General features: G+C 39.0%; 1 protein-coding gene across 3 annotated transcripts in view; it reads right to left on the bottom strand.

Moving 5' to 3' along the window:
• PRKAR2B (protein kinase cAMP-dependent type II regulatory subunit beta) overlaps positions 1–26,203 on the bottom strand; it is an 88,517-nt gene that overhangs the window by 28,586 nt on the left and 33,728 nt on the right. For all 3 annotated transcript variants that reach the window (XM_045510510.2, XM_045510509.2, XM_010946708.3), the window contains exon 3: positions 8,365–8,417. In XM_045510510.2, the coding sequence (XP_045366466.2) occupies positions 8,365–8,417 (53 nt within the window). The remainder of the gene's footprint in view (positions 1–8,364; positions 8,418–26,203) is intronic.

Here is a 26,203-nt window from a genome sequence, read left to right as displayed (position 1 = left end):
AATCATTTTTAACACCATCTTGCACCTGCTTCACCTCTGTCATCAATTTAGGTCTTTCCCCTCCCCGTTCACTGGGTACAAATGCCTCACACAAAAGCCCAGCTTCCTCCTGTCTCTCCTACCACTTCTCTGCCTATGAATGAGCATTTCTAAATTTTGTTCCAGTCCTGCCCCCACTGCTACTGTCCACTGCTCTCCTCTTTGCTTTCCTTTTTCCCCCGGCTCCCCCTCCCTGCCATCACTTCTCTATGACAGATAAAGTAGCCAGAGTCCTTTATCTCCCATCGATTCCTCCCACCCCATTAAAATCCTGCTCTGGTTCCTGGGAAGCGAACAGTCAGAAACTGGGTGAACCTTCAAAGCTCTGGCTCCCCTGCCCTGTTCCAGCTGCTCAGAAGATGCTCTCCCACTTCTACAGACTCGCTTCTTTCTGCTGCATCTGGTGTGACCCAACACATGAGATCTGCATCTGATAACTAAGGCAAAGTACCCAAATGTGACTTTTATTAGACTAGAGGCCACTTTGTTTTCTATTAAAATTTATTTCTGATTTCAAAATTAAAAGTCTTATTGGTTAAACAAGCATTTATGATGTGCCAGGCACTGTTTTAAGGGCTTTAAATATATAACTCGTATTATCCTAGGAACAGACCCCACGAAGCAGGTGAATGCTAAGAGTTAAGTGAAATGAATCAGACAGAGAAAGACAAAGACCCTATGATCTCTCAAGAGAGAAAAGGTAGGGAAATTAACTTGCCCAAGTAACTTCTTCAGTGTCACACAGTTCAGAAGCTGTAGAGCTGGGACTCATCCCACGTAGGCTGGCTACAGAGTTGATACTATAAACCAGGGTCAGCACACCATGGCCAAAGATCAAATTTTTTTGCATGACCCCTGAACTAAGAATGGTCTTACATTTTTTAATGACTGGGGGAAAAAAATCAAAAAGAATGCTTCCTGACACGTGAAATTTTTACAAAATTCAAATTCAAAGCTCCATAAATGAAGTTTTAATGGGTCACAGTCACACCCATTCTTTTATGTATTGTCTATGGCTGTTTTCAAGCTACAACAGCAGAGCTGAAGAGCTGTGACGGAAACTATATGGTCCCCAAAGCCTAAAGAGTTTATTATCTGAAAACAGTAAAATTCCCAGAAAAAAAAGCTTTATAGGAAAAGTTTGCCAAATCCTGCTATAAACCTCTACTGCCTTTCAAAAAATTTAGAAAAACAATGAGTAAGTAAGACAGACTTATACCTTTACTTTAAAGAACACCGTGTATGTGTTTTGTTACACAAGGGACATCCGTGCAAGATATTTTCCTATCTGTCCAATCGAGTCTCCACCCAGAGCTGAAAGTAATCTTTAAAAAATTTAAATCGAAACACACCCATTCTCCAGATGAAGACCTTAATGGAGTCCATCACATTCATGGAGAATTAAATCCTCGCTCCTTCCTTTTTCACCCCCACCTCAACCACCCAGCCCCAGGCTCTCCTGCCTTCACTCACAACTTCCAGCTCCTGCTCTGATGTGCTTATTAGGTCAACCAGAAATGCACTCTTGGGCTTTTGGCAAGACTCTGTCCACATCCACCCTTCTGGTCTCACCACAAGAAGGCCTTCTCCCAACCATTCCATTTATTTAGGGACTCTGTCGATTTGGGGAGTTTGGTTTGGTGTTAATTCCTGCACCCTGTTACACTGTCCTTTTAGCACTTCAGTTTACTTGCTGCTTGTTAACTTCTGCTAATTTGACTCAAAGCCCCAAGATGGCAGGGACTTGTCCACCGTACTCATCACTGTACGCTCAGCACCCAGCCTGATATGCAGAAGGCACTCCCAACACATTTCATGGAGTAACAGAATGAAGAAATGCTCCACAATTCTTAAACGTACCAGCTCTTCTCTACCAGTATCTACATGCTAGATATACATAACCCCAATATTTTCATTTACTAAAGGCATTCCAACTAAAATCTCATGTGCTACTTTCTAAAATCAATCTTAAGTATTTAAATTTTTCTTTGAATTCACATAAAAATACATATTTATACTAGCCTATATGATTTCCAATCATATTTCCAGTAATTCTCCAGTATTTTCTTTTTTATTTTTATCTCAGTGCGACTGGGTTCTTGCCCACAGCCAAATGACTCTTAACTGGTATAGTCTCCCCAGCAAGACTGCCAGAAATTAGTTGGAGTCATCCAGTCAAATTATCTATTATATGAACCAAATGGGAGCTAACAGTTTACAAGTCTATAAGATACTATATATTGCTTTCAAATTGTATTTTAAAATGTTCTTTAATGCATATTTTTACTAAGATAAACCAGCTCATTGAACAACTCAAATATTGAGTTTTATACTATACATTTATACACAAATACAAAGAATATGTGTGAAAACTAAAGAAGGAAACAGATATTTAGGCACAGGAAGCCCAGAGGGTCTCAAACAAGATGAACCCAAACAGACATACTCTAAGACATATCATAATTAAAATGGCAAAAGTTAAAGATACAGAGAGGATACTAAAGGCAGCAAGAGAAAAACAAAGAGTCAGTTACAAGGGAACCCCCATAAGGCTATCAGCTGATTTCCCTACAGAAACTTTTCAGGACAGAAGGAAGTGGCAAGAGATATTCAAAGTCCTAAAAGGGAAAAAACCTGCAACCTAGAATACTGTACTAAGCAAGCTTTTAACTTAGAAGGAAAGATAAATAATTTCTCAAACAAAAAATAAAAGGAATACAGCAGTACTAAACCTATCTTGAAAGAAATACTGAAAGGTCTTCTCTAAACAGAAAAGAAGCATGAATTTATAAGAAAAGGAAAATCACAATAGGAAAGGTAAATATATAAAAGGATTATAGATCTCTCAAATAAGTACACAGATTAAAAACAATCAAAAATTCTGTGAAAGCAATCATAACTACAATGAATAGCAAAAGGACAAACATGAAGATGTAAAAACAGGACATCAAAATTACAAAATGTCTGAGAGCAAACTAAGAAAATGTAGATCTTTTAGAGTATGCTTGAGCTTATATGACTACCAATCTCAAGCAAGGAGATACTGTTGGGGGTAACATACTTGAAAACCAGGGTAATCACAAATCAAAATCATACAATAGATTCACAAAAATCAGAAAGAAATAATATAAAAGAAAATCATCAAACCACAAAAAGAAAAAAAAGAAGGGAAAAAAGAAAAAAATACAAAATCAACTAGAAAACAAGGTTTAAAATGGCAATAAGTACATGCTTTTCAATAATTACTCTAAGTGTCAATAGACTAAATGCTCCAATCAAAAGACAGAATGGCAGATTGGATAATAAAACAGTAACCTACAATATGTTGCCTACAGGAGACCCACTTTAGGGTTAAAGACACATAAAGACTGAAAGTGGGGTATGGAAAAAGATACTTCATGCAAATGGAAATGACAAGAAAACGGGGGTAGCACCACTCATATCAGACAAAATACTTTAAAACAAATGTCATTTTAAAAAAGAAAAAGGACACTATATGATAAAGAAACCAGTACTAGAAGAGGATATCACATTTGTTAACATATATGCACCCAATATGGGAGTACTAAATACATAAAACAAATACACTAACAGACATAAAGGGAGAAACTGATGGGAATACAATGATAGTAGAACACTTTAATACCCCACTGACATCAATGGACAGATCTTCTAGGAAGGAAAATCAATAAGGCAATAGAGATCATGAATGATACAACAGAACAGTCAGACTTAATTGATATCTACAGGATACTATATCCAAAAAAAAAAAAAAAAAAAAAAAGGAATACACATTCTTTTCAGGCACACATGGAACATTCTCTAGGACATACCACAAACTAGGACACAAAACAAGCCTCAACAAATTTAAGAGGACAGAAATTATTTCAAAGCGTCTTTTCTGACCACAATGGCATGAAACTAAAAATCAACCACAGAAAGAGAAATGAGAAAAAACAATTACACGGAGACTAAACAACATACCAAAAAACAAAACAAACCAAAAACCAATGGGCCAATGATGAAGTTAAAGAGGGAAAAAAAAAAAAAAAAACAAAACAAAACTCCAGACAAATGACAATTAAAACACAACCATAAAAAAAATCTATGGAATGCAGTAAAAGCAGTCCTAAGAGGGAATTTTATAGCAATACAATCCTTCCTCAAAAAACAAGAAAAATCCCAAGTAAACAACCTAACCCACCACCAAAAAGAACTTTAGAAAAAGAAGAACAAACAGAACCTAAAGTCAGCCGAAAGAAGGAAATAATAAAGATCAGAGAGGAAATAAATAAAAAGAGATTTAAAAAACAATAGAAAAAAATCAATAAAACCAAGAGCTAGTGTTTGAAAGAATAAACAACTGACAAAACTCTGGCCGGGCTCATCAAGAAAAGAGGGAGGAGGGAATACTCCCAAACTCATTCTATGAAGCCACCATCACCCTGATACCAAAACCAGGCAAAGACACTACAAAAAAAGAGAATTATGGGCCAACATCACTGATGAACATAGACGCCAAAATCTTCACCAAAATTTTAGCAAATAGAATCCAACAACACATAAAAAAGATTATAAATAATGACCAAGTGGGGTTCATCCCAGGGACACAAGGCTGGTTCAACATACGCAAATCAATCAGTGTAATACATCACATCAACAAGAGAAAGGACAAAAACCACATGATCATCTCAATCGATGCAGAAAAAGCATTTGATAAAATTCAACACCCATTTATGATAAAAACTCTCACCAAAGTAGGTATAGAGGGAACATATCTCAACATAATAAAAGCTATATATGACAAACCTACAGCCAGCATAGTACTCAACGGTGAAAAACTCAAAAGCTTCCCACTAAAATCTGGGACAAGACAAGGATGCCCACTATCACCACTCCTATTCAACATAGTCCTGGAAGTCCTAGCCACAGCAGTCAGGCAAGAGAAAGAAATAAAAGGGATCCAAATTGGAAAAGAAGAGGTAAAAGTGTCATTATATGCTGATGACATGTTACTATATATAGAAAACCCTAAAAGGTCCACACAAAAGCTACTAGAGCTGATTGAAGAATTCAGCAAGGTAGCAGGTTACAAAATTAACGTTCAAAAATCAGTTGCATTTCTTTACACTAACGATAAATCAACAGAAGAAGAAAGTAAAGAAACAATCCCCTTTAAAACAGCACCCAAAGTAATAAAATATCTGGGAATAAATCTAACCAAGGAGGTGAAAGAATTATACACAGGAAACTATAAACCATTGATGAAGGAAATTAAACAAGACTTTAAAAAGTGGAAAGATATTCCATGCTCTTGGATTGGAAGAATCAATATTGTTAAAATGGTCACACTGCCCAAGGCAATCTACAGATTTAATGCAATCCCTATCCAATTACCCAGGACATATTTCACAGAACTAGAAAAAATCATAATAAAATTCATATGGAACCATCAAAGACCTAGAATTGCCAAAGCATTACTGAAGAGAAAGAAAGAGGCTGGAGGAATAACTCTCCCAGACTTCAGACAATACTATAGAGCTACAGTCATCAAGACAGCATGGTATTGGTACAAAAACAGACATATAGACCAATGGAACAGAATAGAGAGCCCAGAAATAAACCCACACACTCACGGTCAATTAATCTTCCACAAAGGCAGCAAGAATATACAATGGAGAAAAGACAGTCTTTTTAGCAAGTGGTAATGGGAAATCTGGACAGTCACATGCAAATCAATGAAGTCAGGACACTCACACCATACACAGAAATAAATTCAAAATCACTTAAAGTCTTAAATATAAGACATGACACCATAAACTACTAGAAGAGAATATAGACAAAATATTCTCAGACATTAAGTCATAGCAATATTTTCTTAGGTCAGTCTCCCAAGGCAATAGAAATGAAAGCAAAAATAAACAAATGGGACCTAATCAAACTTACAAGATTTTGCACAGCCAAGGAAACCATAAACAAAATGAAAAGATAAACTATGGAGTGGGAAATAATAATTGCAAATGATAAGGCCAACAAGGGCTTAATTTCCAAAATATACAAACAGCTCAATGTGACTCTACAACAAAAATACCAACTACCCAATTAAAAAATGGGCAGAAGAGCTAAACAGACATTTCTTCAAAGAAGACATCCAGATGGCCAACACACACATGAAAAGATGCTCAACATCGCTAATTATTAGAGAAATGCAAATCAAAACTACAATGAGGTATCACCTCACACTGGTCAGAATGGCCATCATCAAAAAGTCTACAAATAATAAGTGCTGGAGAGGGTGTGGAGAAAAAGAGAACCCTCCTACACTGTTGGTGGGAAAGTATGCTGGGGCAGCCACTATGGAGAACAGTAGGGAGGTTCCTTAAAAAAGTAAAAATAGGGAGTCAGGTTATAGCTCAGTTGGTAGAGTGCATGCTGAGCATGCATGAGGTACTTGGTTTAATTCCCAGCACCTCTGTTTTGAAAAAGAAAAAAAGAAAAGAAAAAAGAAACCAAAATGTAAAGGTTAAAACAGTTATCATATGACCCAGCAATCCCATTCCTAGACATATATCCAGAAAAGAAGAAAATTCTAATTCAAAAAGACACACGAACCCCAGTGTTCATGGCAGCAGTATTTACAATAGCCAAGACACAGAAGCAGCCTAAGTGTCCATCAACAGATGAACGGATAAAGAAGATATGGCATATATATAAATGAAACAATGACATTTGCAGCAAAATGAATGGACTTAGAGATTATCATACTAAGTGAAATAAGTCAAAGACATATTACATGATATCACTTATATGTGGAACTTAAAAAATAGTACAAATGAACATATTTATAAAACATAATTAGACTCACAGACATAAAAAACAATCTTATGGTTACTGAAGGGTAAGAGAGGAGGCAGGGATAAATTGGGAGCAAGGGATTAACATATGCACACTACCATATATAAAAGAGAGAAACAAAGATTTACTGTATAGCACAGGGAAGAATATTCAATGTCTTGTAATAAACTATAATGGAAAAGAATAAAAAAAGAATATGTATACATATATATGTATAAACGAGTCACTCTACTGCACACCTGAAACTAAAACAATATTGTAAATCAACTATACTTCAATTTAAAACAAAGTTAAATAATACGTGTGGTCTTCTAAGTCACCCATTATTGTTTCTGCAAGATAAAGGATAGGAGAGGGGAGAGTCTAGATTTTCAGTCTACGTGGAGTGATAACGGCTCCTTACACCTTGGTAAAGATACCTTGAGCCTAAGGCTGCATAATTTGCAGACTGGAATTTGTGGACTTTACAAAAACACGTTAGGTTCTGGTACTGAGAAATAAGCACCACAAGCCTAGTGCTGGGAATCTCCGTGGAGACAGGAGTGAAATGGGATTTCCTCCAAGATCTTCTGCGTCATTTAAGGCTCCTGATCCCCCTACCACTGGGTTTTACATATTCGTCAGGGAGCTTAATGAGATAAGGACTCAGGGACACAGTATCTGCTTTTCTGCATTAAATCTCAATCTTACTGAAATATTTTTCAGAGCTACAGAAATGGATTTTTGTTTTAATTTTTAGGGCCAAATAAAAAAGGGGAACTTTTGCGAAGTATGTACTCCAAAAAAAAAAAAAAAAAAAAAAGTAAATGAATACTTTCCATTTCCAGGCTCAGTAATCTCATAGTTTACTTTTTACTAAATAAATAATAGGGGACTGGAGCTAAAGAACACAGTTTAAAAGCTGCTTCAAACCAAACTGGACAAAATTCTTGTAAAAACATTAGGACCTCCAAGAAACCAGTTTTCAAGTTAACTATTAGACTCATAGATTTTTTAAAAAAATAACAAATGCTGTTTGGCATCTTAGATATAATTTTACTCTGATTTTTTTTGTTTCAGAGTAAGCGTCTTTTGTGACAAATCAGTGAGAGCAGAATGCTTTTCCCAGTATTTTCCTTTTCTTTACTAGAAATACTAAGAAAAATAAAATTACCACTACGGGAAAGATAGCTAAAAACATTTTTCATCACAGGCTGTATTTTTGCAGAGAAATAAAACCACAACTGCAGTGAGTTTTTATGTTCATCATTCTTTTTATCCACAAAGAGAGAGACTCTTTGGATCAAAGTAATTCTACAAAACTTGAAGCAGAAGTAAGCTATCGGAGATAAGACTAGGAAAAGAACCAGTCAAAGTAATTCCATTATGCCTCGTGTGAACCTATATGCTTGATAACATCTTCCTACTATTATTTTCCTTATCCAGTGCAGGGGTATAATTTAAAATTAATTTGTTCAGTAAATTACATACCCTGGATTCTGCATCATCTTCTTCTTCATCAGGATTATAAGCTTCTGCACATACTATAAAAATAAAAATGGACATTTTAAAGATTCTTTCATCAAGAAACATACTATAATAAACATATCTTTAAAAATTAATCAACAAGAGTTTACAGTGTAAAAATAAATTAATACTCTTCATGTAGGGCAAACAGTCTACCCCCCAAAACTAGTTTGCTATTGCAACTTGAAAGAAATTTATTAAAATATGAAGCTGCATGTCAAGACACTGACAGTTGCTTTTGGCTTTCTCTTATTCAGAGAAACAGAGCTTAACCTTTTACACCTTCATTTCCAAGAATGCATAAGACCTAAAAATTACCTAAAAGAATAGACACCCCCCCAAAAAGAAATGATCAATTTAATCACACATTAAAGAGTGACTTTCATAAATTATCCTATCCCAATCTCCCAGGAACAAACACTACTAACATTTCATATATGCCTTTTCCAGTCTTTATTCTGAGCTGAGTTCATACTGCACACATAATTTTAAAATCTGCTTTTTCATTTAACACTGTAAGAATTCTGCATGCCATTAGAAACCTTCTGTAAATAATGTTTTAAGGACTGCTAATTATTTACCATAAGCTGTAATTTACTACTCCCTTAATGCTAGACCCAAAGTTGGCTTCTTAAAACAACCTTGCAATAAACATCTTCATACACAAATATTTGTCCAAATTTCAGATTATGCTGTAGGAATTATTTTCAAAAGGCTAAAAGGTACAATTTTTAAGGCATATATATCACCAAGTTTCTTTCTGGTGTTACTGTAACCATTCTCTGTCCTACAAAGAATGTACAAGAAGGCTCCTCTAAATGGTACAAACAGAGTTAGATATTACTACTCAAAATCTTTCTCAATTTAAATGAAAAAGAAATTCAAACTTTTAAAATTATTACTGAATTTGAACATTACTGAATTTGAGCCCCCAGGGGAACATGAGGCTATGCCTGGAGATGTTATAAACTGACTATATTTCCTCTTTCATCCCTATGTTTGAGGAATTTATTTTTGTTTGATTTTCTTTTTGACTTATACCAGTTTCTTAATACCATTTTATCTTATTTCTCACAGTCATTTTATCCAGTTTTATTAACGATAATTACCAAATTTTTACCAATCACACTTGTGTGTTTACTTTTAATGTAGGGACATCAGGTAAGAAAATTCCCCCATATGATTCAAACCCAACATTAAACATCACAAAAGTACCACTGCTTTGAGTTTAGTATTTGCAACTCTTCTTTACTCGGAAAACTAAAGATCTGTGACTTCTCTTTTTTCAGTTTGTAAAGGTAGACCTTTTTACATTTACCCTTTATTCCATAAGGGCTTTATTCTGGACTGGATGTAGAAGTTTAAAGAGCGGAGGGCAGCTGAAAGGCTGACAAGTGTCCTTCCAGGGGCCTCAGGATGGCCTCGGAACTATTTCCACCTTCGTTGCATTATTAGGAACCCTGACAGTAGCTGTCTTTCCTCCAGGCAGTGCCCTACACACCCAGGCCAGCGAGTGATTCTTAGCCAGGGCCAATTGCGCCCCCAGGGGAACATGAGGCTATGCCTGGAGACGTTTTGGTTACCACAACTGTGAACAGAGATGGAGGAGGCCAGAGATGCTGCCAGACACCCCACCATGCACAGGACAGCTCTCCCTCCCCCTCTCCCCAACGAAGAATTAGCTGGTCCAAAATGTCAACAGCGCTGAGGCTGAGAAACTCTGACCTTGTGTCTGTTTTCTCATTCAGTCTCACAACCTAGGGGATAGGTGTCCTATCACCTTTCGGCAGATGAAAGACTAAGGCAGAGCTTCATATCTTGGTCAAGATCACACACTCTAGCACCCTGGGGCCAACACCTGACCCCAGGATTGTCTGGTTGACTCCAAAGGCCTCGTTCCTAACCACTGTTCTGCACCAGCATCATGCCTGGCCTGCAGCCTTCTGCCTCAGAAAGCCATCAGGAGGGGACCTTTTCTCAGGGACAGGCCCCCATTAAAGAACCTCACTGATGCATATCACCAGGATGCCAACCCAATGACTATTTCTGGAGTTGGCAGGAGTCAGCATGACCAGCCAGTGCTCTCCTGCGGGAAGACCACAGAAGAAGCCAAATCACAATGAGAAGGTTGCTGGCTGAGAAGGAGACGGGAGGAAAGGAGTCTGTCAAATAAATGGAATGCTGAGCGGCATGAGTCTGGGACATCTGCACACACAACACGGATGGTCCTGCTACTGCAGCCGGACCCTAAGTGTGCTGCTGCAACTCTCCAAGAGGCAGGAGAGCATTGACTTCTAAAGGTCGGCTCTGTAGCCTTCTGCTTCCATGGGTGACCCATGTCACGGGCAGGGCTGATACATCAATTGCAGGACTCAGTGCAAAATGAAAGCACAGGTCCATTTTCAAAAATGAAGCATTTCAAGAGGGCAAGAGCAGAACATTAAACCAAAGCGAGGTTCCTGTGAGTGTGGGGTCTGTAAAGACAGCCATGCTCATGGGATCAATTACGTTCAATGAGGTAAGATACACTTGGTTCTTTAAGGTAAGCTGTTAAATATATCCTGACCTGTAAGTGTTGACCTTAAATTTTAATTCACAGAGGGAAACCTTAATCCTCTAATTTCTAAATTTCGAGCCCCAAAACTCTAAAAATCATTGCTAGTATAAGAATCTATTTTTTTTCCTAAATAACTTATCAATTGACCCAGTATTATTTATCTAACACCCTTCTGATCTGTGATACCTCCTTTATCACACGTTTGTTTACTTCTGGGCTATCCATTTCATTGAACCATGGATTGTGCCAATATTACAAGCTTTAGTTCCTGACATTTACATGCAACTGTGTCACTATATTCAAATTCATCTACTGCCACCTTCTGTGCCCAAATCAAAATACAGCACTTGCAGGCTAGTACCCTGCCGTGGTGACTTACACGTCCATATCTTCACTGACACAGTTCCCTCTGATGGGAGCTCCTGCCACAGCCTCCTTTCCAAGCCAACCCTTCACTCTGGCCCCAACTGAAAATCAGATCAAGAGTCAAGTGTTGACCTCTCACCTCCAGGGAGCTGTGTCAGGACCCCGCACTTCTGTGCTCCCCCTGCACTGTCCCTATGGTGTGGGCAGAGTGCATGACCATCGCTGACCACACATGACTTAACCAAAGACGTGACCACCTGTCTGCCCCTCCAGGCTGGTACTCCACGGACTGACTGTGCACTCTTGTTCATGTCTGCATCTCCCTAGCGCTGCCCTGGTACATTGCCCGGCTCTCAATGCACGTTTTTTCAAATGAGTGATGAGTTGATGAATAAACAAGTTTGAAGGTCCTTGAAGGCAAACATGTCTCTTTTGAATATCTCCCAATGGTGTACCTGTATTGTAGACTCTCAAACAAACACACACTGAATGAGTAAGTGGATGGATAAAAAGTCCTTTTTCTGTGTTAAAATATCCTACACCGTTTATCCAAAACATGGGGACAGAGAAGATGAGTGAAAATGAGGAACTTTTGTTCACCAACAGGCCTGGCCCACAGATTAGTAGCTCAGTAAATACCTGTACAACAAATGAATGGATACAAGGCTCTACGTCTGGGCAGACCCTCAAACCACAGCCTGCAGATAACTTGAGCTGGCTTGAATTTTTTTCTGAAAGGTACCCTATCTCCCCTGAGCAATCAGAAATTGAGCCTGAAATTATAGACTCCACCCTCTGTTTGGCAATTACACAGGAATGAGGGACAGAGTCTTCTTCTCTATGTGAACCCTATATTGAGTTTTTCCTGTTACGTTGTGCATACCTGCATTTTGATAATACATTAGTCATCCAGAGTGCTCCAAGAACTTAAGTAGTTTCCCACACTGCAGACGGTGTAATGTGCGTTGAGTGTAGCCAGACAGCTGACATAGTTTGCAGGACAGAACAGGAAAGTGAGAACTATACAGGCTCTGCATCTTCTGGAGCTTGATCTTCAATCTTTTCATGCCCATCTATCTACACCCACCCCCACCCACACCCACACCACGTGACAGACAAGGGATAAGGGTTTCATTTTCCTCCTGACACCAAACACACGTGGTCTTTTTCAACGCCATTGCTCCAGCTCTCTGATGCCAACCAGGTATCCAACAACTCAGTTAATTCTGACACTGTCTACCTGAAGTGAGCGTCAGATTCCATGAGTTAAAGGGCTCAGCCCACAAGACTGCCCCCACTTCAAACGCCAATCCCAATTTCCAAGTCACCCATACCTCTGACCAACCAGCTATAAAATTTGAGGCTCCCACAATGCCCTCCTTGGGTATGATAATTCAACAGAATGACTCCCAGAACCCAGGGAAGTGCTTTCCTTACTCTTACCGGTTTATTATAAAGGAACGACTCAAGAGCCGCCAGATGGACAAAATGCTGGCATGAGATGAGGGGGACGCAGAACCCCCATGCCCTCTCCTGGTGCGCCACCCTCCTAGCTCCTTGATGTGCCCACCAATCTGCAAGCTCTCTCAACCCTGTCATTTAGAGGTTTCCACAGAGGTTTCATTACATGAGGCACAACTGATTGAATCACTGGCCCTTGGGATTAACTCCAGCTTCAGTCCCTCGCTCCTTCTCCAAGGCTGGGCTGAAAGTTCCAAGTTTCCAACCAAAGTCTGGTCCTTCTGGGCCCAGCCCCCGTGCTGAGACTATCCAGGAGCACCCCCAGCCAAGATTCAGCTGCTTAGCACACCAAAGAAGTTCTTATCCCTCAGGGGATTCCAAGGGTTTTAGGAGCTCAGTGTCAGGCACTGGGACAAAGACCAAGCACCTTTCTTATTCTGCTGCACAAGGCGTTACACCAGCTCCCGGGGTTTTCCACCAAGTGGCCACTGTACTTTGTCAGTAATACATAAAAATCAGTGCAGTCAAAACAACTTTGACCTGGACAAGTTTACATAACCCATGTGAGCGCCAACAAAGCTAACAAAGAAGAAAGGAACCAACCCCGCTCCTAGAGTCCCTGGGCCCCAGCCCCTGGCACGGAGCCTTGCATACAGTACACCCTCAATAAATATTTGCTGAAGGAATAAAAAGCAAACGTGGCCAGTGCAGAAAGACTGAGTGGTTTGGAGGCCTAAAACCTAGGAAAAAATCAACTGCTACAAAATATATCAAATTTGCTTTTCCAGTGCTCTCAGATTTTAGCATACTTATTTAAATGGTAATCAGCTTAAAATAAAGCTATTGTAAAAGCACAGGTGTAACAGACAACAGAGTTCTCATTCAATACGGTTAAACTTAGCTTATTGAAGTGGAAATGCCCTCCTACAAAGGGGGAAAAATGTTCCTTTTACAATACTAGTTTAAAGCATGCATTTTCAAACAAGAAGATTGGTTGGGGGAGGGGGCAAAAATTATTTTTCCCCCATATGAAAGCACAGATACACATACAATACATAACCAGACACAGAGTGTATTTGTGGAATTAAAATCTCATGGGGTGCTAATTAGGGGGGAGAGGCAACAATAAAAGTAAGAATGAGAAACACCGGTATTCAGATACACTAGTTCTAACTAAGTAAAGGGAAGAGGCACAATGACAAGTCAACAGACCCTCCTCCTCCCCCTTAATTTCTGCCCGGGTCATCTGGTACCTATCTGCTCTGACACATCAGTGACAATCTTACACTGTAATTGACAAAGCAAAGGCATTTGGACAATATGTCAAAATACAGAAGTTCACATTTTGACCTCAAATCACATTCAAGCAAAAGGATCCACAGGAAGACTTAACGTTCATTTAAAAAATCATTTTTGAAAAGTGGGAGATGATGCGGAAAGTCAAAGAATGATGCAAAGCATCTATATTACCATTCTATATTATAGTGTGTGAGTTATTTCATCTATGTATTTCACAGTACTTAAAGTATTATCTGTAACTATGGATCATATATAAACCCTATGTTCTCTAGGCAATTACAGCTTAGCAAGCAAGACAGAAACAGAACAACCAGGATAACACTAGCGCCATGATGAAGGCATGTACAATGCACGCAGGAGCACAGAAGAGAAAAGGGTGACCTGCTGCTTAGAGAACAAGGAAGGCTTTGCAGAAAAAGAGATGCCCTGATAGTTCATGAGGAATGGGAAGAAGTTTACTGAGTAAATATGAAGGACTGTAGAAATGCATACTTTTGCTCTTTTTTCTCTCAATTTTTTTACTTGGAAGAGAAGACTGCATAAAGCAATAATCATCACACCAAACTGCTGGGTTTGTAACATATATAATACATATGTCAATAACAGCACAATAGGCTGACAGTCTACCTCCACCTCCTTCAACGCCTCTTGGCTCACACACCTGTGTAAGGCAGTCTGATCATTACACATGGCCATCCCCAGGAAGAGATCACCTCTTTCTAGTTTGATCGTGGGGAAAGACCAAAGTGAAAGGGGTGGGGAGGACAACGTGGACCTATGTTGAAAGGTCAGGATTCCATCTTGACCATTCCTGGCATGATCTACCTCTGACCAAAAATTTGTAACGCTTCCCACAACACACAGAATAAAGCCCAAATTCTTACCAAGACTTTCAAGGATCCCCCACGATCTGATTCAAACCTATTTTTTAAGACTTTCCTCTTACTATAATATAATAAAGCTCATACATTTCTAATCTTACAAGACTATTCACTATTTCCTCAACATATGATTTCATGTGGTTTGCACACTGGAAATGTGTCCCTTCTACTCCCTATTCCCACCTTCAGAAATTCTACTCTCCCCTCAAAGCTCTACACAAATGCCACATCTGCTCTGACAATTTCTCCAAACACACAAGTTAGGAATAAAGGTCCCCTTCTATGTAGGAACACAGGATGCACCTTATCTGTAGCTTTACTTTGGTGAGATCACACTCTTTGCAGGGGCTAAATTCTAAACACAATGCATGAGACAAAATCTCCAACCGTCAATGCTCCTCTTGAAAATCCCATAGGAAGCCACTGCTGAAGATGGTCATATGGTCTTACAATTAGTCTACAACAATGGGTTTTCCTTCCAGCATTAAAACAGACTGCTTTTTCTTCTGTTGAGCACCAGAAATTATTGCTGGCTTACATTCAGAAGCCATGTTGCTGGGTTAAATCCCCAGTACCTCCATTAAAAATAAATAAATAAATAAACCTAATCCTCTCCATCAAAAAGACACCTCACAAATAAACCAAAAAAAGTAATGATTTTTTTTTTAAAGCCATGCTGTGTGGGAAATGGATACCTTTAAATCCTAGAAGTGCTCTCAGTCTGAGAGGCACGCAGGAACTGAGCAGGCCAGTAGGAAGGGCAGACGCCCATCTCACCCCCACTCCACCCACTGAGGGCACAAACTCACTGCATGGATTGTCTATCTGCTCCTTTGCACACATGCTCTCTGTAGAATGTGGGCAGTGGTATCCAAGTGGTGGCACCATGACCCAGCTCTGCTGTGCTGTCCAAAAACTGTCCGGCAGGACAGTCACATGTACACGGTCAGCTCTCCCAGGGGCCTGGACACAAGCTAAGTCTTAGTCATCTTTAGCAATCTCACTAAACAGGGGCTTGCAAATAGTAAGTTAATAATAAATGCTTTTTAGTTTAACTAAACTAACAGCGCAACCAACTAGATACAAAGCCACCTCTTCCAGAGTTAGCAGAGTACAAACATTCCAAAAACAAACATCTCTGCACCAAGCAGTTCTCTCACAAATTAAAAACCCTTGCAAGTCTAGAAAAAAATCCAACCTGATTTAAAAATGCAATAATTTTGCATAATATGCGGGAGGCAGGTGGTTGGCTGCTCTTAAAGTTCTGAAGAAAATAACATCAAAAATGTTTGTGAGAAGAAAATTACAGTGAACTCTAGCCTCCTACTTTATCTCTTTGAACAGCTTTTGGTATAAATGTAAAGTATCATTGCTCCTTTGGGGCTTTTTCCATTAGTACCTAGATGAATTGATATGCAAGATAATAGGTTCCATTATTTTGAAGAGAAGCGACATTTGTCTGGTATTGTTATTGTCATTCTATGTGTAAAGCATTATCCTGTCATAAAATGGTAATGTTTCTCAATAGAAAAAGACAAATCCAAAGGCGTCACCTGCAGTCATACAGGCAGGTGGTGAAACAAGTGACTGAAGAGTCCCTGATACCCAGAGCTCAGGGCTCATCAGCTGTCTCTGACATGCAAAGGTCCTGAGTACACCGCAGATGCCCCCTCAGGCTGGAAAGGAAGCTCACAGGACATCCAAGAAGCTGCCTTCCACAAAGAGCACTTCCTCAGGGCAGCCAGCCTGACACCAAGCAGGAACCTGTGCGGTATTCCCTGGTACAAACCTTTCCACATTCCCAATTCTTGTTTGTAGGAAATAGGCTTCATTCAGCTTCCTTGACTTTCCCTGAGTTCCAAAGGGCAGATTCAAATAGTTGCTAATCAGAGAAGGGAAGGAATGCAGAAAGAAAGGAGGAACAATCAAGAAACAATAGTGCAGCCTTGGGGCAGGGTCCTGGTTACCAAGGCTGTTGCCCCCAGGATCATATCCCACCCCTCCCTCTCAAGCAGAAACCAATTATTCTTACCTAAGTCTCCGGAGGCAAAGAGAAGAAATTGTTAGAACCTGCAAAGCCCAAGATGGCAGAGGATGTGACTTCCAGTGGACCTTGAGCCTCATTATATGGTCACTGTAATGCATCAGCATGCCAAGTTGTGAAGGAAAAGACGGGCTGGGCTAACAAGATGACTCAGAAGTCTAAGAATGTGAAAGAAAAGCCGGGCTGGGCTAACAAGAAAAGCCCCCAACAAGAAAAGCCGGGCTGGGCTAATAAGATAACTCACAAATCTAAGTATCAGAATACTGATCTGAGTTCTGCTGGACTAACTCGTAAATCTAAGTTAATTAGTGTTGGTTTGCTGATTCCCTGTTCATGTTTTTTTTTGTTTGTTTGTTTGTTTTTGCTAGCCAGCTGGATTTTCAAAGAGATATATCTGGCTTTGGAATGTTGGTTTGCTGCCTCCCTGCCTCCACTTTTGTGATAATGATGCTACTAAAGCTGTTCCATGCCTATTGGCCAAATACCCCAAGCTTGTACTTAACCCTATAAAACCTCATGCGCACGTCTTGGAGGTGCTCAGAGCTTTGGAGCAGAAGCCCCTCTGAGCCCGCTGGCGTAATACATCTGAGTACTCCAACCCTCAGAGTGGTGCTTGTTTCTTGGCTCGCCTGTCACTTCCATAACAAAGTGACGCACCCACTAGCGTCAGGACAGGTGGCGATTGCCATGACAACAACCGGAAAGGCCCATAACAGGACGGAAGAGAAAGGTGATTGGCTCCAGCACACCCAGGACATGATGGTCGAAGCCTCCCTCAAAAGTCCTTGCGGCCCAAGCCGCAGCCGGAGCTGTCTCTACCTGCCACCTTGGCCGACAGCGCCCTGCTCGAGTGCCTTTTCTTCACTGAGCACTTTTGTTCCCTGCTCCCTGCCAGTGAGCTTTCCTTTCTTTCGCTCTTGAGAAATAAAGAAGCTTTCACTGTCCCTCTGCCTCAGCTGTGAATTCTTTCCAGCCAGCAGCCAAGAATCCTACTTTTGTGGGATCCCCATTCTAAGGGGGGAGTCTTCCATCTGCTAACAAGTCCAACCTAGTAATCAGTCAGCAGACATGATTCTGATAATCCAAAAATGGCTCAGCTAAAATTAGCCCCAGGGGAGGTCAGGGTTTCCAAGCCCTCTGCCACAGCAGACCCTGGACGTGCAAACGAGGCAACTTCAGGTCAATCCAGGATGCCTGGGCTAATTAATTAGAACCCTTTCCTGGGATTTTTAGGCTGGAATCAAGAGGGATTGCCAGGTCGGTCTCTCTCTGGTGGCTAATGCTGTAAAGTGTGGAGCTGCGGTGGTCATAAGCCCATCACATGGAGAAAGCAACCAACAGTAGGAGAGAGAGTCGGAGGGAAAAGATAGGGAGACCCTAACAGGGTTCCAAACCCAGTTGCCCAGCTGTATTCCTGCCCTCCCTGTAGCCTGATGGTTTTGTGAGGACCCCACCCCCAACATTATGTGAATAAACTTTCCAGTTTCCCTTGATTGAATTCAATGTGTCACTCACAGTCAAGGAGACATCAGAAATTAAGGGGAATACAGGTCCAAAAAGATCAGGACAGCAAGGAAAATATGATGATAAAGATCCAACCAATTACCAAAAATAAGGAAGAATAAAGCCACAGAGCATCATTAATAAGAAAGTAGTATCTGCAAAATGACAAGTTCAAGCTCTAGTCATTCAATGGAATTCTAACAACCAAAGTGACAGTTATCAGGTAGCCTGCAAAACTGATTCTCCTCTTCCACCAAATTTCTGTATCTTGCAGAACAAATAAGGTTGGCTTTAGGTCTTCAATCTAGTTTTTACGTTCCATGGATTTCAGAACCACTGCCTGTTTTTTTTTTTTAAATAGTTTTATTGTTTTTATGAAAATGATACATGCAAACAACTCATCTTTTTAACGATGAAAGTTGTGTTTTACTCTATGCAAAATGCCTCTAACGTTAGTGAAACTAACACATGGAAACAACTCTTAATCACGGACTATTTATTTGTAAAGCTGTGTTTGATGTTTATAACAATACAAGTATTTAAAAGGGTCCATGTGCTATACTAGCTTGCAACCTGGTTAGGGAGATTAATTCATCTAAAACAGGAGTATAAGTTATTATCCGTGGTTATACAGAGAGTGACTGATTTACAATATGGGGAAAGAGCATAGGATTCAGACAAAATGAGGCATATCCCAGCTCTGCCACTTTTTTCTGCCACTGATTAACTGTGTGACATCACGTCACTAAGCATTCTGAATCTCAGTTTTTCTAAGCAGTAAAAATGTAGCTGTTAAGATCTACCTCAAAGAGTTGCTGTGATTAAATAAATGCCAGCTGTATAGCAATCATGAGGTGTAAACCTCGAAAAATGTTTGGCTTAAGCTATCAAAAGGCACAAGGGATGAAGAGGACAAGATAAACATTCAACATGCTAGGAATGAGAGTAAGCTTCACACTTTGCACCCACAAGTCCCTGGAATGCTACCCCTCCAGCCCTGCCACCCTGTTCTTCCTACATGTCAGGTAAAATGTCACCCCCTGGAAGAGGCATCAGATATATATATCAATAGGTGTCATGTGTCACTCAATGAAGAAGTGAGTCAGATTATTCTTCAGGATGACACCTGAGTGGGGCTTTCATCCCAAAGGAAGTCTGTGCTGAAGAGCACACAGCCAGAGGGAAACTCAGGTTCAAACTTAACTGCAACCGCAGACAAGAGAAGGATTTTGGACCAATTATTCACCTTCTCTGTGCCTCTGTTTCCCTGTCTATAAAAGGGGGATAACAATACTGCCTTACTCAGAGTTGACGAGAGGATCACATGACACATTTTTAAAAACTTTTTTTTTAATTGAAGTACAGTCAATTACAATGTGTCAATTTCTGGTGCGCAGCACAATGTCCCAGTCAACACATGACACATTTGAAATCAAAGAACATTTAGAAGACAGTAGGCAGCCATGGCTTGACAGGATGGGAAGGTTTGTTAGGGGTGATAGAAAACAGGGTAACTGAGTGTGGGTTCTGCAGGGCCTTAAGTCGAGTATCAACTTAAAATGTATAGACTTTTTGAAGTGTGGTGCATAGGACATTATGACAGAGATGTGCCAGATGAATTAAGGAAAAAGAGGAATACAAAAGCAAGAGATCACTGAGCCTCGCTACAGCAACTGGTGTGTGTTGTAAGTGGTATGTTGCCCACAAAAATAGAAGGAATGGAAAAGCAACTGTAAAAGTCAGCACTAATCCAGTGACAGACTAGATACAGGGCCAAGGTTACTAAGTATACACAATAATAATTTAGTTAACAGATATGGTTTCTATCAAGAACTCGCTACAGTACATTACACTGAGTTACTGGGTATCAGAAAAAAACATTTCTAATGAAACAAATGTGGGTATTATTACTAAGTATAAGCAAATAAGAAGTACTATCTTTCTGAAGCAATATGAAATTAAAATATATTAATTTTAAGGCACAGAATACACAAGTAAATTCTAGCACAGTGATACAATACACCAATGGAGATTTTGAGAAAAGTCTGTTAGGATGCATTTTTTTGTACTTAATTCTTTCAAGAAGATGTTTTCATGAATAGTAATTCTAAGTTATTCTGTAAACATCAACTCTCTTCAACGTTTGCCTAAATGATGATTACAAAAATCACCTGTGTTTGAACAAATACCGCATTCTGGCAAGAAGAAAAGTTAAACATCATTTACAGGGAACTCCACTTAGTCCCTCTGTCTGCATCTGTATCTTTCACTGACAATTATTAAGACTAGGAAATGGATAGAAAGTAGGAAACTAATCGTTGATCAGCCTCTTCTAAGTCACACACTGTGCGAGGGACCTGAGCTGATTTAATCCTAACAACCACGGTAGGAGGCAGGGCATCCGATGACCAGTTTATAAATGCAGATACTAAAACTCCGAGTTCACACAATGGAGCGCTAGATTCTCACCCAGGTCTTCAGATGCCAACACACAGGAATTTCCCGCAACACTGCCAGCCTCCTGGATCCTCATAAAAACACAGCATACCCCAGAGAGCCGAGACAGGGAATTCATGAACCAACCAGGGGAACATTCACCATTACCATAAAATATCTTTCCAAAACACAACCGGCTATTCTTATGAAGAAACTTCATAAACTATGAAGTTTGTGCCTTTATTTTGTTTCCACAAGAATGTACTCTTCAACGACAGCAGGGAGCGCGTGCATCTTCTCACCATAGCAATGGCCCAGATTTACAACAATTAATTTCCAGCACACTAAAGACACTCAATAAATATTTGTTGAATGGTCGTAGCTCCAGCTTTGCCAGCAGAAGGAGTATTTGAAAGCGCATAGGATTGGCAGACAGAATGCCTGAGTCTGAATCTTGTCTCTGCCCCCTGTCACTGTTACCTTGGGCCAGGGCTTAACCTCTGTGTATCAGTTCCCTTACTTGTAATGCCAGAACAACAGAGGAACTGTTGTATACAGGTGCTTTAAGAACAAAACGAATTAAAACGTGCAAAGTACTCACAACAGTTCCTGGCTCATGGTAAGCCCCCAATAAATGGTAGCTATTGTCGTCATTCACAGCGTTTCTTGTTGGAATTCCAGGTTTTAATTATGTACCACTGTGTATACAGAATGGCCCGGCAGCGTGGAACCCGAATTCCAACTTTTTCAATATAAAGTGTCTTTACCTCACGCGTATCACATTTCTAATGTCCTTAGAACTTCTGAAGTTAAAAAGGAAGAATCAAAAAAGAAGTCAGTATTTGATGCATGAAAACGGTTTTAGGAAGGAAAACCATGAGAAGTGGTTTCCTTATGTATTTATTTCATTTCTCTGCTAGATTCCCAATCTAAAATTAACCTTAAGTAACAGGATTTGAGTCACCGAAACAATGTAACATACCATTTCCGAGCTGCATGTCCTTAAAAGGCACAAATCAGACCATACACTACTTTCCTATGTGTGAAAAAGTGTTCTTGCAGTTTTATAAAACTACACTGTGGTTATTACTTTAAAAGCTGTGAAGTACCTAATCTCAATAGGCATGAAAATATGAGGCAGAAACAAAATGTCATTTCTTGCTCCACAGTTTAGACAGAACAATGGCGACCTGTTATGTATCCTGACTAGTACATCTAAATCATACATGCTTCTTTTTGGGGTCTCTAGGCACCCCCAACCAACAGTTTCTGAATAGATCATTCCTAGCTGTGATCCGTAATTATTCATCTAAAACAGGAAAACACATTCAACAATGTTCTCTGAAATATACCTAAAAATTCAGAGCTCGATTAGATGTTAAAAAAAAGTTTAAATTTGTACTAAAATAACAGTTGCTATGTACTAATATTTTAAGAACAAAATTAATAATTAATGTTATAACCAAGCAGAGTTCATTCTAGGAATATAAGGCTAGTTCAATATTAGAAAATCTATTAATACAACTTACCATATCATTTTGTTAAAAGAGAAAAAACAAATGATCATATGAATCCTATGAAAGCATTTGACAAATTCTATTCTGAATTTTTAAAAAATCTCAGTAGTACTAGTAATGTTACTGGTAAACACATATTATTCTTTCTATACTTTAGGAAATGTGTTAAGTATTTTACATTGATTATTTCATCAAGCAATTAATAATACCCCATGAGTTACGTACTTTTACCACCACAGGTAATGAACTGAAGTTCAAAGAGACTACATAACCCTCTCAAGGTCAAACAGCTAGTGAGTGGCGAAGCCCAAATTTGAACCCAGAGCCATCTGACCTCAGAGTTCAAATACTTAACAAATCAAAAAGGGGAGAAAAAAAAAACCTGAACAGGCAGTGCACAGAAAAATAAATACAATGGCAAAAAATAATGAAAAGATACCAAGCCTCATTCATAAATTTTGTAAAATGCCAACTAAAATATACTGACTTATGGAATTAATACACATTTTAAAATTCAATAATTATATGTTAAACATACAGTGAGAGTATAAGTTAGTATACTATTTTAAAAGGAAATTTGACAATGCCTATACAAATTTCATATGCTCATACCTCTGACTAAGCAATTCTACTCCTAGAAATATATCCTACAGATGTACTTGTACAATTATGCAAAGACTTAAGTATCTAAAAAAATACCCCTGTTATATAAATTTTAATACATCCATATAATCCAATACCACTCAGTCATTAAAATAAGAATGAGGTACCTCTAGATTTAAGGTCATGAAAAGGACATGACAAAGAAAACAAACTATGGTTATCAAAGTGGAAGGTGGGGGATAAATTAGGAGTTTGGGGTTAACAGACACACACTACTATATATAAAACGGATAAACAACAAGGATCTACTGTATAGCACAGGGAACTATATTCAATTTCTTGTAATAAGCTATAATGGTAAAGAATCTGAAAAAATACACATATGTATGTATATGCATAACTGAATCACTTTGCTGTACACCTGAAACTAACACTGCAAATCAACTACACTCCAATAAAAAATAAAATTAAAGGAGAAAAAAAGGCACTACATGACATACTATTAAAAAAGGGCAATGTGCAAAGTTGGATATAATATTAATTCTAACTACATATGTATGTGTATAAAAATGTCCAAGAAAGTACTCAAGAAACCATTAACTGTGGTCACCACTAGGAGTAGGACTGGGAATGATGGGAGAAACAAGCACTTTTTGTGTTCATTTTATATACCCTTTGTACTATTTGACATTTTTACCATAAGCTACTGTATCAGTTTTACAATAAAAAATCTTTAAATGATACAAAAGGTACATGTACATAGTGACTACAACTATAAAATATATGGATACTGAGTCATAAAGATTGTTTTTAGAAACACTTTAGAAGTTGACCTCATCATTAAAAAGGAAAAAAAAAAAAAAAGATGCTGACTTATTGCTGCTGAAGCTATGGGAGAGTTGGGAGTGATTTCAAATAAAGACGGAGAAAAGGAACAAAGCGTCACCCCTCGGCCCTCCCCTCCACCATACCCACCTCCCCTGGCCCTTCTCATCTCACCCTCTCCCTTTCAAATCACCATGGAGCAGCTCCCACGGTGTTTTCTGACTGCTTGTAGTGCTGGACCAATTGGTTTCTAGTTTATACAATAAACAGATGTAACTACATCTTTTTATTTTTTATAGGATCCATAACTACAATAAAACAATTCTGTAAACCAAGCAAATATAGTTCACTGAGTTCTTAGCATCTTCCTAGGTATACCTGCACAATAAGCCTCTATCTGATTTGCAGACATCCGAAAAATATACAGATGGTAGTCATGACAATATAAATTAAATTGACTTTTACAAATATTAAGGTTTTTTTTTCTTTCTCCAGGGAGAAACAAAGAAAAATAATAAACCTCACTGAACTGCAAGCAAATCGTTTCTAGAAATGTAGTTAATTCCACGTATAAACAAATAGTATTATGGTTTATAATATTTCTAGATAGTTATCCATTAATTTGGGTGGCAACATAGCATTTTCAGATTTCCAGCTAAAAAGGAAAGGGGATAAAACTTAAATTCAGAACAAAATTAATCTGAATCAAGATGTCAAGGGGCAGAGGAAGGGCATAAGTCACACCAGGAACTGCTTTGTATACATTTTGTATAAGGACCACTTTGGAAAAGTCAGTTTTCATGAATGGTAGTAAAATATCACATGCTAAACCAGGTCAGAGTGAGAATTTTCTTTCTTTTTCCTTTTAATGGAGGTACTGTGGATTGCACCCAGGACCTCATGCATGCTAAGCATGTGCTCTTTGAGCTATCCCCACTCTTCAGGGTAAGAATTTTCTTATAAACCTTTTCTGATACTAAGAAATAAAAATGAGAAAAAAAAAAATCTGAATCATTCAAATTGACTGCTAAAAGCATCAGAATGTAAACCTTTCTGTAATTCTGGTCAGAGAAAATTTGATTAACATATAAAGAATACCTTGGGTGTTAGCAAAAACAGTAAATTAAAACGCTTCCATTTGCAAGAATATGCGTAGAAAAACAGTGCTGGTACTAGAAATTACCCTGAACCGTGGCTTTTTCTCTACCTTGATAGAATTTAGTGTGTAAAATATTCAACGTAATTTCAAAACTCAGGATGAAAATTATAAGAGGGAAAAATAGCTACAAGTCGTTTGATTTCAAGTTCTCCAGAATCCTCACAAACGGGTGCATGAGTTGGCTATGCAGTAGCCAAGACTTTTATAGTTGTACTAGACTGTGACTCCCATTTAATAAAACAGGTAAAAACTAGTTTGATTTCATTTTAAAGAATAAATGAATAATATGAAAAAAAAAAAAAAAAGAAGTTGATCTTGGTCATGCTAAACTTAGTGCCTCAGTTTCCACACCTGTAAAATAGAGACAGTAGGAGAACTTGAAAGACGGCAGCAGTGATTCTTGTGGGGAAAGTGGCTGAGAAAAGGTGCCTGGCTTACAGTCCATCCTGCATACACTTTAGTATCATCCTTACCATCTTCACAAATTAGACAACTAAGGTCCATAACCAAAATAAATGATATACTTATTCAAGCTTTTGAGCAACTCCCATTGCTAAAGAAATTTATTCTTTGCAAAAGCAAGGGGCAAAGCTTTGGGGATTATAAATTCACAAAAAACAAGACTACAGGTCCAGAATGGAGTTGCTTATCCTAAGCCCCACGTAACCAAATGGTCACCTGACTTATTTACAGTTCCAGCTCTCCCAGAAATGGAATCTTAAACCAGTCAATCGGGAATCGTCTGTTCAGCACTAGTGAGGTCCCCTGCGGGACAGACCCCTGCCATCCCCTAAAGGAAAGTGACCTTGCAATAACCAAGTCGCATCTCTGCCTAGTGTAACTTCCTTCCTTGTTCCAGTTCCCTTCCGCCTACAAAAGTCTTTCATTTTGTGCAGCATCTCGGAGCCCCTTTCTATCTGCTACATGGGATACCGCCTGATTCAAATCGATTTTTCCTCAAATAAATTCTTAAAAGTTTCTTAATATGCCTTAGTTTATCTCTTAACAGCGCTCACAGGCTGCCTTCAAACATACAATGATCTCTGCCTCAGAATCTCTGTCCAGGATGAGACATGTAAGCTGACCGTCCCGCAGTTACTGACAAGAGACTCCAGTCCCTTCGACCACACAGGCTAACATCAAGCACCCTTC

The sequence above is a fragment of the Camelus bactrianus genome, chromosome 7 (genome assembly GCF_048773025.1).
Source record: "Camelus bactrianus isolate YW-2024 breed Bactrian camel chromosome 7, ASM4877302v1, whole genome shotgun sequence".
Classification (NCBI taxonomy): Eukaryota; Metazoa; Chordata; class Mammalia; order Artiodactyla; family Camelidae; genus Camelus; species Camelus bactrianus.
The sequence above is the reverse complement of the archived record's forward strand: the minus strand, read 5'-3'. Positions and strand labels throughout refer to the sequence as shown.